The sequence below is a fragment of the Mobula hypostoma genome, chromosome 2, assembly GCF_963921235.1.
Source record: "Mobula hypostoma chromosome 2, sMobHyp1.1, whole genome shotgun sequence".
Classification (NCBI taxonomy): domain Eukaryota; kingdom Metazoa; phylum Chordata; class Chondrichthyes; order Myliobatiformes; family Myliobatidae; genus Mobula; species Mobula hypostoma.
Window position 1 is genome coordinate 160286688 of NC_086098.1, and position 15829 is coordinate 160302516.

At 41.5% G+C, this 15829-nt stretch overlaps 1 protein-coding gene across 5 annotated transcripts in view; it reads right to left on the minus strand.

Moving 5' to 3' along the window:
* The window catches only part of fer1l4 (fer-1 like family member 4), a 407998-nt gene that overhangs the window by 177851 nt on the left and 214318 nt on the right, over positions 1 to 15829 (minus strand). For all 5 annotated transcript variants that reach the window (XM_063040941.1, XM_063040940.1, XM_063040943.1 and 2 more), the window contains exons 25-28: positions 14947 to 15081; positions 9748 to 9921; positions 7219 to 7332; positions 1427 to 1588 (exon numbers count right to left, since the gene is read on the minus strand). In XM_063040941.1, coding sequence (XP_062897011.1) covers positions 1427 to 1588; positions 7219 to 7332; positions 9748 to 9921; positions 14947 to 15081 — 585 coding nt within the window. The remainder of the gene's footprint in view (positions 1 to 1426; positions 1589 to 7218; positions 7333 to 9747; positions 9922 to 14946; positions 15082 to 15829) is intronic.

Consider the following 15829-nt stretch of genomic DNA (forward strand, 5'->3'; position numbering starts at 1 on the left):
ATTATTATTTCATTCTGATTGTATTTAACTCCATTCATTCTGTTGTAGTATTTGTCGAGACTTGGACACAGAAACACTTCGCTGCCTGCTTGCATTCAGCCTTGCCTGAGAAACTGGACTGTTGAGTCAACTGACTCTGAAGACTAGTGGTATTCATTTTAGTCTTAGTTGTTCTTTTCAGCCGCAGTGTAGGCTTCATTTTTAATTTGAGAATTTTAATTAATGACCCTGTTTGGCCTAGTGTTTATTGTTTTCCTTTCCTTTTAACACTGGTCGCATTAAAATCAGTGAACTATCGACCTGCTTCAATGTCTCTCACTCCGCACTTAGGCCATATCTGAACCGGGTGACAGCAGGAGCAGAATTAGGCCATTTGGCCCATCAAGTCTGCTCTGTCATTTCATCATGGCTGATCCAATTATCCTCTCAGCCCCAGTCTCCTGCCTTCTCCCCATATCTCTTCATGTCCTGACCAATCAAGAATCTATCAACCTCTGCCTTAAATATGCATAAAGACTCGGTCTCCACAGCTGCCTGTGGTAAAGAATTCAGAAGATTCACCACTCTGGCTAAAGAAATTCCTCTTCATCTCCATTCTGAAAGGACACCCCTCCATTCTGAAATTGTGTACTCTGGTCTTAGCCTTTCTCACCATAGGAAACATCCTCTCCACATCCACTCTATCAAGGCCTTTCACCATTCGACGGGTTTCAATGAGGTCACCCCTCACTCTTCTGAAATCCAGTGAATACAAGCCACTCAATCCTGGAATAATTTTCGTGAACCTCCTTTGAACCCACTCCAGTTTCACCACATCCTTTCTAAGGGGCCAAATCTGCTCACAATACTCCAAGTGAGGCCTCACCAGTGCTTTATAAAGTCTCAACATTACATCCTTGTTTTCATATTCTAGTCTTTTTGAAATGAATGCTTACATTGCATTTGCCTTCCTCACCACCAACTTAACCTGAAAATTAACCTTTAGAGAATCCTGCACCTCAGTTTTTTGTATTTTCTCTCCATTTAGAAAATAGTCAACCCTTCGATTTCTTCTACCAAAGTGCATGACCATGCACTTTCCAGCACTGTATTCCACCTGCCATTTCTTTGTCCATTCTCCTAATCTGTCTGTCCTTCTGTAGCCTCTCTACTTCCTCAAAACTACCTGCCCCTCCACCTATCTTCATATCATCTGCAAACTTTGCAACAAAGCCATCAATTCCACCATCCAAATCATTGACATGTAAAGGTGAAATGGATGATGTGGTGGCATGGTGCTTTCAGGAGAAGATGAGGAGGAGTGAGAAGGGGTAAGCTGGGACATAATTGGTTATGTGCCAAAAGTTTACACACCTTCACCTACTTAGAACTTTACCAAACGAATTGTTGGTAGATTGAATTTTTTCCAGAATAGTTTGCTACGCACCACTTCAAAATATTTTGCAAGTTCAGTGAAGTTTGGATTCTCCTTGTAATTTGCAATGACTTCAGACTCTACTTTCTGTCCACCACATTCCATCGTCACTTGGGGCTGCTCCACTTCAAAAAGGTTTATACGTTTAAGGTCTCGGAGTCCCCAGAACAGAACCTAAAACAATAAAATGTCCTTTATATCTACTGGAAGATGATAGATTGAAAAATAGCATGAAAATGCTAAAAGATTAACACTGAAACAAGTAATTGTGCAAAATAGAATACATTGGTTCAAACTATGTTTTTTCTGTACCCATGATAATTAAAAATAGTTCATTTAATTTGTGATTCATTCTACAGTTTAACATGTTTCAATTCTTCAGCGAGATAAGCAAGGCAGAAATAATTGTACTTTTCTGCATTCCTACCCCTTGACAGCTTACAGTTTGGGAAGTGCTTTTAAGAGTAGCCTAGATGAGTGACCGCAATCGTTTAGTAGATGGCGCACACTGCAGACCAGGTATCACAATGGTGGAGAGAAAAAATACTGAGAGTGAATGAATAGTGTGACGAGAATACACATAAAAATTAAGATGTTTGCTGGCCTGGGTTAGCATCAATGACATCAGCAAGTGGTCCGCCACCTGCCCTCAGGGGAAGGAGAGATAAGGAACAATGGAGCAGCGTCTGGAGATGTGTAATGAAGGGACGTGGGAGAGAGAGAGCTGTCTGGAGCGGCTCCCCCTTTGAACCCTGAACTGTTTGAAGTGATGGACAGGCGATACCCCAGCAGGGGGATAAAAAGGGACAGGTTCGCTAAGGCAGGACACACGCCACCCGAGGTAACGAGACCCTGGAAGCGGTGCGCCTCTCACGAGTGGGTGAGAAGTATCAGACAACGGCCAGGGTGGAAAGGTACGATCAGCGGGAACCCGGTGTGTGTCCGCCCTTGCCTGGGTGCTGGGTTCACTGCAGAGGATCGACTGCATCTGGAGGAGGGCTCACAGTCGGTGACCTCAGGTGACATCACCAAGGACCCGCCCAAAAGTTGCTTGTGAGCAATCTCGCCGGTCTGTGAGTGAAGCCGTTCTGAATGATCAGTTGTTCCTGTTCTATCTCTCTCTTCCCGCACGTTGTCCATCGCCATGGCAACGATTACTGCGAACTGAACTACTAAACTGGACTGAACTTTGAGTCACTTTGAAATTTGGTCATTTACCCCTAGACAACGATAGAGCTTGATTGATGCTGTTATCTTAATTCTGTGCACATGTCTGGTTATCATTGTTGAACTGTTGCATTTATTATCCTTTCAATTACTGTGTTGCTTGTTTCTTTAATAAAACTTTCTTAGTTCTAGTACTCCAGACTCCAACTGAGTGATCCATTTCTGCTGGTTTGGCAACCCAGTTACGGGGTACGTAACATAAGTGGGGGCTCGTCCGGGATTTTGAACGCTAAATTTGGGACGGAGTAAATTGATTGGGTTAAAATTCCCGAAAGAAAGAAAAGACAAACAGCAGAAATGGAGGCTGAGGAATTTATAAAGGCGCCGACCTTGGAGGCATTAGAGGATGCCAGGAAATCGGAATTGATAGCTGTGGCCAAACGGTTGAATCTTGCTAAGGTGAAGTCGACAATGAGGAGAGAGGAGATACACAGAGCTATTGTAGAGCACTATGTATCTAAAGGTGTGTTTCCCCAAGGTGAGCTGGGGGTGGTGTCTATTGAAAAACCTGCTGGAGACGCGGTACAGGTACAGCTTGAAAAACTGAGACTCGAGCACGAGTTCCGGGCACGGCAGTTAGAACACAAAGAGAAGCAGTTAGAAAGGCAGGAGAGAGAGTTAGAAAGGCGGGAGAAAGAGAAAGAGATGGAAAGGAAAGAGAGAGAGAGACAGTTGGAGAGAGAGGAGAAACAGAGGGAAAGGGAATTCGAGTTGGAAAAGTTAAGGATAAGGGCCGAGCAGGGGCTCGTGCCGAACCAAGGTGGAGGGTTCTGGGCGACCCAGGAGGTTAGGCTGGTTCCCCCATTTGACGATACCGACGTGGATCGGTACTTCCTCCACTTCGAAAAAGTGGCTATAAGTCAGGACTGGCCGAGGGATAAGTGGGTTGTTTTACTTCACAGTGTACTGAAAGGAAAGGCCCAAGAAGCTTACTCAGCTTTGTCCGCGGAAGATGCCCAGAGGTATGAGGTGGTGAAAGAGGCCATCCTCAGGATTTATGAGTTGGTCCCGGAGGCATACCGGCAGAGGTTCCGGAATGCGAGGAAGCAGTGGGACTGCACGTATTTGGAGTTTGCTCGTGAGATGCAAACATATTGTGAGCGTTGGTGCGCCTCGAAAGGGGTAGAGGGGGATTATGACAGACTGCTGCAGCTGATTCTGATTGAGCAGTTTAAAGGTTGTGTCCCTGAGGGTATGAGACCCTACCTCGATGAGAAAGAGGCAGCCACGTTAGCCGCAACTGCTAAGTTAGCGGATGAGTATGCGTTGACGCATAAAATGAAGTTTGCCCCGAGTAAAGGCTACCAAAAGGGTCGTCAGGACGGCGGGGAGAGTCCGCCGGAAAAGTCAGAAAGTAAGCCGGGGACTAGTGAAAAGGATAAGGTAGACCGGGAGCAGTCTGGTAGGAAGTCTCCTGGGGTCGTCTGTTATAATTGTGGGAAAGTCGGACACTTTGCGTCCAGGTGCTTTGCCCCAAGGAAGGAGACGGGGAAAGGAAAAGCGGAAATTTTGAATGGCTGTATCGAGCTGTTAAGCGAACTGCTAGGGAAGGACAGGTCTGAAAAAGTCCAGGAAGGGCGCGAGAGGTTTATCTCGGCTGGACTGGTGTCAGTGAAGGAGAGGTTAAAACCAGTTCCAGTGCGGATCTGGAGAGACACGGGAGCGTGTCAGTCACTAATACTGAAGAGTGTATTAGAGTTTAGCTCAGAGACCCAGACTGGGGAGGTAGAGGTCAAAGGTGTTGGGGAAGGGACAGAGTCAGTCCCTTTGCACCAGATACACTTACAGAGCAACCTGGTCTCTGGACTAGTCACGATCGGGGTGAGGTCCGAATTACCGATGAAAGACGTGGAAGTCTTGCTCGGTAATGACATCGCCGGAGGAATCGTGCTCCCAGTCGTGAGATTGACAGGTCAGCCTGACAGCATTGAGGCCCCGCCCATGGACTCACAGGTTCATCACCGGCCCGCGATAGTGAATTTAGCTGAAACATTTCTGCCAACCTTGTATGAGGCAGGGTATAGTGAGATAAGAGGTAGTGAGGGAGCTGGGACGGACGTAGCAGTAGCCAGGAAAGAATTTGTGCAGACGCAGCAGCGAGACGAGGGGCTGATGGTTTTTGCCGAGACAGCTCTCTCTGACACAGCTTTAACAAGGGAACTAGTAGGCTATTGTGCGGATGAGGAAGTGCTAAGGAAGAAAGGGAAATCAAGGACAGTATCCGCAGATGAGGAGTGGGGAGTGGTGCAAAAGAGTTATGGGGATGAGGTTTTTAACATAGCCCACGAGGTACCCCCCAGTGGACATTTTGCGGTGCTGGAGGAAACAGTTGGTGGAATCATGAAAGAGATTTACCGGCTGCCCAGGGGGAAGAATGTTATTGATCGTGACCGACGCGAACTGAGACGGTCACCGGCTTTTGATATGCTAACAAACCTAGTCGGTGTTAGCGTGGAAATCAATGAAGCTAGGGGCCCCCTGATAAGAGGAAAAAACCATTTTGAACAGATTAGTATGGGATCGATCAGATGGGAGAAGGCTATTGTTTTGGCCAGGTCTACTGATAAGGTCTCTCCCTTAATCCCCGAACAAAGCGAATCTTCAGAAGAAGTAATTAAATGACTCGCACCTGTGTGTTTGATTGTCCCGAGGAAATGCAAAGAACTGGGACGTTGGGTTATGTCTGTTACAATAGGGCAGCCTAGTAAAGAACACTCATATATATTGAGTAATTCAGTGACTAAAGGGCTGATGAACACAGAGGTGTGTATTGGCAATTTAATACGGCTGTCTGAAGCCAGCTTGATAGTGAACCTTGAAAAAAATGAATTCGGCCACATGAGGGTCACTTACCTGGGAATTGTGGTGACACAGGGGCAGCTGGCAGCGATGCAAGCTACAGTGCAGGCTATCGCTGACCTCCCAACCCCGACAGACAAGAGGGCCCTCAGAAGGCTTTTGGAGATGGTGGGGTACTGCAGGAAGTTTTGCAATAACTCTGCGGTCAATACCCGTCCCCCTCCTACTAAGCCCTTGCGAGAGAAAACTGAGTCGGAATGGGACGACCCTTGTTATTGTGGTCCGGGACAAAACCAAATGAGAGGTTACATTGGTCGCAATTCATCAGTGTTTTTGGCCACTCTGAAGTTTGCTGAGTTGGAGCCTGGTCTAAGGGATTATTAATAACACGTGTAAAAGGAACAGAAAATGTGATGACTGTCTGTCAAGGTGTTGACAGCTTCAAACTCGCTGTGTTAGCCAAATAGCTGATAAAGATGTATATTTGTGTATGTATCAAATAATGTATTCATGTTTGTAATTTTTACCTCCCGGTAAAAATCCTTAAAGGGAGGAAGTGTGACGAGAATACACATAAAAATTAAGATGTTTGCTGGCCTGGGTTAGCATCAGTGACATCAGCAAGTGGTCTGCCACCTACCCTCAGGGGAAGGAGAGATAAGGAACAATGGAGCAGCGTCTGGAGATGTGTAATGAAGGGACGTGGGAGAGAGAGAGCTGTCTGGAGCGGCTCCCCCTTTGAACCCTGAACTGTTTGAAGTGATGGACAGGCGATACCCCAGCAGGGGGATAAAAAGGGACAGGTTCGCTAAGGCGGGACACACGCCACCCGAGGTAACGAGACCCTGGAAACGGTGCACCTCTCACGAGTCGGTGAGAAGTATCAGACAACGGCCAGGGTGGAAAGGTACGATCAGCGGGAACCCGGTGTGTGTCCGCCCTTGCCTGGGTGCCGGGTTCACTGCAGAGGATCGACTGCATCTGGAGGAGGGGTCACAGTCGGTGACCTCAGGTGACATCACCAAGGACCCGCCCAAAAGTTGCTTGTGAGCAATCTCGCCGGTCTGTGAGTGAAGCCGTTCTGAATGATCAGTTGTTCCTGTTCTATCTCTCTCTTCCCGCACGTTGTCCATCGCCATGGCAACGATTACTGCGAACTGAACTACTAAACTGGACTGAACTTTGAGTCACTTTGAAATTTGGTCATTTACCCCTAGACAACGATAGAGCTTGATTGATACTGTTATCTTAATTCTGTGCACATGTGTGGTTATCATTGTTGAACTGTTGCATTTATTATCCTTTCGATTACTGTGTTGCTTGTTTCTTTAATAAAATTTTCTTAGTTCTAGTACTCCAGACTCCAACTGAGTGATCCATTTCTGCTGGTTTGGCAACCCAGTTACGGGGTACGTAACAATAGTCATTTGTGTAATCCACTTTATTCTGCAGATTACTGAGTTTTGAGAGTTGTTGGAACCTTAGTTAATCAGCAAAGTGAAGAATAGTCCATTTTATTTCCTATTTGTACTTTGCAGATGTGGAAAGTCACTAGGATGTCAGGAGATGGGCCACTTGCTGCAAGATACTTGCCCTCTGACAATGTGCAGGAGCAGTTGAGTTCGTGTTTAATGGTAACACATAGGACCTGATGTTTATTTTGCTGATCATCAAGATTCTTTAATTTAAACAATGGTCAATGCCTGACATCTGAGTTGTGCAAACATTATCCTACATGAAAGTATGCAATGGGAGAATTAATTTAGATAGATAATTACCTCAATTCTGAACTTCTTGAGTGTTGGCCGGATTGTCACAGGAATAATGAAATGTTTTTCCTGTACATCAAGAAATTCTGGATTCCTGGATTCCACATCTTCTGGCAGAGAAGGCTGAAACAGATCATAGATAAGAGAGGTTTCTCCATTTGTTTCACTTTGGTTAAACCTTTTTTGAGCACGTTTGTGCTTCCCTTTGTTTACTTGATAAATTGGGTTAGACACCAAAATCTGTGAAATTCTGCCTCCTCAATGGGATTAGACCCTAATCTGTGAGATTCTGCCTCAATGGGATTAGACACCAATATGTGGGATTCTGGCTCCTTAATAGGATTAGAACTCAATCTGTGGGATTCTGCCTCAATGGGATTAGACCCTAATCTGTGAGATTCTGCCCCCTCAATGGGATTAGACCTCGATCTTTGGGAATCTGACTCCTTGAGGGGATTAGACCTCAATCTGTAGGATTCTGCCTCGATGGGATTAGACCCCAATCTGTGGGATTTTGCCTCAATGGAATTAGACCACAATCTGTGAGATTCTGCCCCCTCAGTGGGATTAGTCCCCAATCTGTGGGATTCTGCCTCAATGGGATTAGACACCAAACTGTGAGATTCTACCCCCTTGATGGGATTTCACCCAATCTGTGAGATTCTGCCTCCTCAATGGGATTAGACACCAAACTGTGAGATTCTACACCCTCAATGTGATTAGACCCCAATCTGTGAGATTCTGCCTCCTCAATGGGATTAGACCCCAATCTGTGGGATTCTGGCTCCTCAATGGAATTGAAAATCCCTTCCCATCTGCAGCATATGTCACTTTCCACTGCTATTGATGCTCAACAAATCTCTCACTTTCTCTGAGAAGTTATATGAATATGTTTGTACTCATATCAACTGTCCAAATTTAAAGCCCTGACCTTAAGAATCCTAAACACATACTCAGTTTCTTTTATATAAACTATTTGGTCTTTATCTCAAAATTATCCTGGTTGATAAATCAAATTTAAATAAATAAAGGTTGTGTCTATATAAATCTTCACAGCAAATGGAAATTTGCAGGCAACTATTATGATGCCTGAGTAAAAGTGTCATTGGAAGATGTCCAGGAACAGAACATCCATTAGATTAACATCTAGCAGTAGGAGAAACTAAAATCACCACAGAACATAATAATCATAGATTCCATAAGGGGATGTTATAAGAGCGTAGGAAATGAAATTAGGAATAGACCATTCAACTCCTCTTGCCCCCTCCAGCATTCACTCAGAACATGGTTAACTTTCTACCTCAGTACCACATTTCAGCACTGAACCAAAGTCCTTCAACTCCTTCATATTGAAAATCTAATTATATCAGTCCTGATACACTTAATGATTAAGTTTCCAAAGTTCTCTTTGATAGAGAATACTTACCTATCGATTCACAGAATACCGGTCCCCCTGATTAAAGTGGAGCTTTTTCACTCTTGCACAATATTCTCTTATTATTTGTGCCTTATATCAAAATCCCTGACATTATATTTTGAATCATACATTTAACTTCCAAATTTATGCCAATTTCAGATAAAAATTCTAGGATTGTTTTTACTTGAGTTGTGTATTTTAATTGCTATCACTTTTAAAAAGTCTCATCAAACTTACATTCTAAGTTCAGTCTATATTATCCTCAATGAGAAACCCAACCATTAGCAGGCAACACTGAGAACAGTATAAGACCATAAGATATAGGAGCAGAATTAGGCCATTTGGCCCATTGAGTCTGCTCTGTTATTGACATGGCTGATCCAATTTTCTTCTCAGCCCCAACCACCCTGTATCTCTTCATGCCCTGACCAATCAAGAATCATTTTGTCTATTAACTTTGCAACAAAGCTCTTAATTCCATCATCCAACTCATTGATATATAACGTAAAAAGAATTGGGTCCAACACAGACTTCTGTGGAACACCATTAGTCACTGGCAGCCAGTCAGAGAAAGCTCCTTTTTTCCCATTCTGTACCTCCTGCCAATCAGCCACTTCTTTATCCATGCTAGAATCTTTCGTGCAATACTATGGGCTCAGCTTGTTAAGCAGCCTCATGTGTGGCACCTTGTCAAAGGCCTTCTGAAAATCCAAGTGCACCTTTGTCTATCCTGTTTGTTACTTCATCCCTAACTCTCCCTCCTGCCAACTGTACTGTCCTCATTTTCACTTTAAGTTTCATTTCACCTCCTGTGCAAAGCGCTGTGATTAGATTGATCATTTTCCCTACATGAAGTACCTTGTCCTTGCTTGACCATAGGAGCAAGGACAAAACAACTCTAGCAAATTTGTCAAATATCATTTTTCTTTGATTATCTTATGAATTTCTAAATTACCTTTGGAAATTCTGCTACAACTTCCTCAATAATGGAATCCAGCATTGGTAACCAAAGGTACCATGGGTAACCATGGGTAACATGGGTAACTAAAGGTAATGGATAACCATCATTCACTTTAGCTATGGAGACAAGTCAACGATTTGATAAGGATTGGTTTTCCTACCTCTCCATATCCACTGTAATCGAGTTCGATCAGTTCAAAAGCTGCCAGCAGTTCACCACCCCTTGTTTTGCCTTTGTAAATGTCATGAAATTCTAAGGTTGGTTTCTTATATTTTTCTTCCTGCAGTTTAATCTGAGGAACTGCAAAAGCTCGTCCAAGGAATTCAGGGCTGCCCTGCAATTTATGGATTGGTACTGTTAGAATTGATCATTCAAACCTTTTCCCCGACAGAAGGGATTACACTCATTATTCTGCCCTCCATTCCGTATATACAAGAATAGACTATTTCATAACATTTAGAAAGGATAAAGACAAAATAATCACCTGTGGAATTGGAACAATAGATGTAAGTGACCATGCACCTATATATTTATCTGTTGATTTTGAACTACAATCAAAGAATACTATTTGGAAACTAAATTCAAGTCTACTTAATGATACCTGTATAAGGAACAAATTAAAAAAGAAATTGGTCTTTACTTAGAATTCAATGATAATGGAGAGGTTTCACCTCCCATTCTATGGGATACTCTGAAGGCTGTCTTAAGAGGGAAAATTATAGTGATATCTTCATATAAGAAAAAAATAAGGAATAAAGCATTAGAGGAATTACAAAATAAGCTGAAGGAACTAGGGAAAAAACACAAATTGAGTTTGGCACAGGATACACTAGAGAAAATTTTAAAAATTAGAAATGAAATTAATAGTTTGGCTATACAAGAAATTAGAAAAAATTTAATGTTTCTGAAACAGAGACACTATGAAAGTGGATCTAAATCAATGAAAATACTAGCGTGGAAACTGAAAAAAAAGATAGCAGAAAATACAATTCATAGAATTAGGGATCCAAGAACAAAAGTGATAAAAAAAAGCTAAGTGAAATTCAAGAAGCTTTTGAAATGTTTTACAAAACTCTGTATTCCAAGGTTCCAGGGGGAAGCATAACCCAAATTGACACCTTCCTGAATTCTTTAGAGCTACCCACTTTAAGCAAAGAACAAAATAGAACGATGACTGCTGACATAACTGAAGCTGAACTAAAAACTGCGATTAGTAGGCTTAAATTAAGCAAGTCACCAGGATCAGATGGATATACGGCAGAGTGGTATAAAGAGTTTAGAAGTGAGTTAATTGTTGTTTTACTCCCCACACTGAGCTGGGCTCGAAGAAAGGCACAAATGCCACCCAGCTGGAAGCAGGCAATAATCTCGGCTATACAGAAAGAAGGCAAGGATAAAATGGAATGTGGGTCATTTAGACCAATATCTGTTCTTAATGTGGATTATAGAATATTTACCTCCATCACGGCCAAACGATTAGAAGAGTTTCTACCCACACTGATACATAATGATCAGACAGCAACACCAAACTCAAAACAATATACGAAGGACACTTCACATTATGGATCATATAAAATAAAATGAAATTGAAGCAATAGTGATAAGCGTGAACACTGAAAAGGCATTTGATTCGGTTAATTGGAATTTTATTTATAGTGTTTTACATAGATTTGGTCTACATGACACAATTATTAAAACTATACAGGCACTATATGACAATCCTACTGCTACGATTAAAATCAATGGATATTTATCTAATAGTTTTACCCTAGAAAGGGGCACAAGACAGGGTTGTGCATGGTCACCGCTACTCTTCGCATTATATCTGGAACCATTAGCTCAATACGTCAGACAAAATGAAGATATCAGGGGAATTACTATTAAAGGGACAGAGCATAAATCGGCCTGTTACGCGGATGACATTTTGATCTATCTAGGGCAACCAACAGACTCTTTACATAAATTGATGCAATCCTTTAAACAATATGGCCAATTATCAGGATACAACATCAACACAGATAAAACCCAACTACTTTCATATAACTATAGACCACCAAGAGAAGTTGAAAGTAGATATTGGCATGGCAAACAGAGTCTGTCAAATATTTGGGCATCATTATGCCAAAAGATTTAGCAAAATTATCAGAATGCAATTATCAGTCTATATATAAAAAAAATTAAGGAAGATATAACAAGATGGAACCTAATTCCTTTTCTTGGTCTCAGTTCAAGGACTGAATCTATTAAAATGAATATACTGCCCAGACTACTATATCTCTTTCAGACCCTACCAATAGAGATTAACCAAAATCAATTCAATGAATGGAACAAGATGCTATCAAGATATATATGGCAAGGTAAAATGCCTAGGGTTCGTCTCAAAACTTTGCAATTAGCCAAGGAAAAGGGGGGATGGGGCCTACCTTCTCTGAGAGATTATTATTTTGCAGCACAGTTGAGAGCCGTGATATGCTGGTGCAACCCATCATATGACGCTCAATGGAAAAACATTGAGGAGAGGATACTTTCCATCCCCATACAGGCAATTTTGGCTGATAACAACCTACAAAGTTACATAAATACTATTGATAACCCGTGGGTGAAATGGACTCTTAAAATATGGAAAACTATTATAAAAGAATATAAAATAGAGAGCGACATTGCAATTCTTAAATGGTGTGCATATGTCTTGGATTTTACGCCGAATAAACTGGATGCTAGATTTAAGGACTGGACAGCTAAAGGAGTAACAGCTATTTGCAATATAATGAAAGAAGGAACACTGTTCAGTTTTGAAATGCTTAAAGAGAAACACTTATTAGAAAAACAAGACTTTTACCAGTATTTACAGATGTGACAGTATGTTAATAGGACGGGTAAAAATGTAACCAAAGCAAGTACATGTCTGATAGAGCTATGTAGAAAAGCATATAATTCAGACAATGGTAGTAGAATAATTTCAAGCATGTATAAGGGTTTGTCAAATCTTAAAACACATTTGACTTCATACATTAAAAAGAAATGAGAGAAGGAAGGAGGGACAATAATATGGAGGTATCAATGGAAGTATACCAGTTCACAGAAATGGACGGAGTTTGGGTGGAAAAACTTGATAAGATACTTTATTACACCCTCTCAGAAATCCCATTATGATAGTAACCTCCCTGTTTGCTGGAGAAATTGTGGACATCAAAATGCAAACCATTATATTTTCTGGGAATGCCCCGTTATCAAAGACTATTGGAGTGGGATACATAATGCCCTACAAGCCATCTTTAAATGTGAAATACCCTTACAGAATATATTTTGGGTATATACCTCAAGAATGGTTGAAAAGAGATAAATATTTAATGAACGAACTGCTGGTGGCTGGTAAAAAGACGCCTACCAGGAAATGGTTATCACAGGGGAGCCCAACTTTAAATGTATGGATGGAAATTACAATGGACATTTACAAAATGGAGAAGATAACAGCATCTGTTAATCATAAGTTGGAACAATTTCACTGATACTGGGAAAAATGGTTTAACTACATAATACCTCATAGGCCTGATTTTATTCTCACAAGTAAATGAATATGTTGTAAAAAAAAAGATCACTCCCTAATTTGTACATAGTTTTCTTCTTTTGATTGTTCTTTCTTTCCTCTCCTTTCTATAAGTGTATACTTCAGATAAATATTCTGTAGAGATTTGAGACAAATATGATTATATGGTATATATGTACGGTATCTGAAATACATCTTATGGAAATATTTGTTTGATGATGAACTTCAATAAAAAATAAATTACAAAAAAAAAGAATTTATCATTTGAACATGCCACGATGCAAAATCACTGCAGATCAAAATGCAACATCACAGAAGACAGACATGAATTCCCAATTTATTTGCCAACTTTCATCTGGAGGCCTAGATCGTTCATAGGAAGGAAGAGATGGAGAATTAAACCCCCTCGATTCAGAAATGCTCTTCTGCATACTACTGTTGTAACATGTGATTATTTGAGTTAGTGCTGCCTTCCTGTCAGCTTGAACCAGTCTGACCCTTCTCCTTTGACCTCTCTCAAAAAGGTGTTCTCACCCACAGAGCCGTGCTCATTGGATTTTTTTGTTTTCGCACCACTCTCCATAAACTCTAGAGACTGTTGTGCGTGGAACTCCCAGGAGATCAGCTGTTTCTGAGATACTCAAACCATCCCACCTAGCACCAACAATCATCCCACAGTCAAATTCACTTAGATCACCTTCCTTCCTCATTCAGATGTTTGGTCCGAACAACAACTGAACGTCATGACCATGCCTGCATGCTTTTATACATTGAGCTGCTGCTACATGATTGGCTGATTAGATATTTGCATTAACAAGCTGGTGTAGAGGTGTATCTAATAAAGTGGCTATATAGTGACAGATTTGTATCCACTGTCCTTTTAACTTTATATCTGAATATAAGCAGTCCCCAGGTTACATAAGGGTTCTGTTCCTGAGTGTATTGCTGTTCCAAGTGTATTGCTCAACATAGGTATACCTTCAGTTAATCGAATAATTGTCCTAACCCATAATTAAACTCATACAATAAATACTGTATTCAGTGATTACTGAGTACCATGAAAGATTTTGTTATCCTAATTACTATCTTTAAAAAATATGGAAGATTTTGAGTAAATTTGGAATTCTATAAGTCTGGTCATTAGTAATCCAGGGAGCCCATGGACGAATACAACATCTCTCATTCTCCGTCTGGGTGTCATACATGAGGAAAATAACAATAGGGGATTTTTCCTGCCCTAAAACTAATTGCGTTGTTTAAGGAAACAGAAGGTGAAAAATTCTTCTGATCATGTATTAGAGAACATTTGTCATCTGTGTGGTAAACCATATATATATGTTGTAACTGGGTTAACTGTCTGGACACGCCCCTCTGCTGACTGCCCCTGTGGCTCCTCCCACAGAACCGTGAATAAAGGTGATTTTGCCTTGCCCCTCCTCCTCAGTCCGGGGGCAGACACTCACCATGGAGGTCATATTTTACCGCGAATAAAAGCCTTTCAGTATTTACCCTACTTCAGTTTTTTGGAGTTATTGAAGGTGCTTCAATCTGTACACAACCAACTGAACAAGAGGGGAAAGGACAGAATTTAGCTATATGAAAGTAAGCAAGATGAGATAATAGATGTCATGGAATGCATAAGGATTTCCCAGAAGCTGATGAATTCTATGCCAATAATTGTCATGGCATTTACACAACAGAATTAGACATAATGTCCTCCTTATGTGCTACAAATATTTGTAATTCTACAAGTAAAACATAACATGGATTAGTATTTTCATCCTGGTGATGTATTTTCTTTAAGAAACTCACAAAGCTGTTAAAGTCGAAGATATTGATGATGATTATGGGTGGATCATCCTTTAGTTCATCCTTACTTCCTTCAATGAGTATTTGATCAAACAACAACATCTCACACCACATTGGAGACAACGTTTCTTCCATGTACTGGGGAAGAATTAAAATAAAATAAAATCTGTCAATCATTCTGCACTTCAGTAACACTTATATAACATGAATCTAAAGCTCAGGAGGAATATGATAACAAATCCAAAATCACTTAGGAACTACAACAGGCATGTACAGTACCCTTGTACCTGGAGAAGGGTAAAAAAAAGTGACTGGTTGGTAGCTACAAAAGGATGACAAATTGAATGTTAAAGCTCCACTGATTAACCTCCTTGGTTTTGGCAAAAGGAGAGCAGGTAATCTTGTTTATGCAAACTTTACTGATGGAAATCATGGCAATACATCAGGCATTAGTAAATTAGTGGGGGAGGGGAGGGGGACAGTAGAACCACTTGGATAGATAGGCAGACAGAGCTGGGTAGGGGAGGGGAGGGAACCCAGATGGGGGAGAGGGTTGGGAAGGCAGGGCCAGGAGAAGGAACACAGGTGGATAGAGAGGCAGACAGAGTCGGTTGGGGGAAGATAATGAAGCTAGATAACAAAGTGGAAAGGTTGAACAAAGGGAGAGAGGAGATGGGTGGACCAGTAGGGGGGTGAAGGGAATGGCGTTTACCAGCATCTGGAAAATTCTGTACTCATACAAATTTGGATAGTTTTCTTTGGTTTCAATGGGATGGATGCACTTGAATCCGAGGGGGACCAATATCCTTACGGGTAGGTTTGCTAGAGTTCATGGGAGTGGTTTAATCTAATATGGGAAGAGGATGGGAACCAGTATGATAGAGCT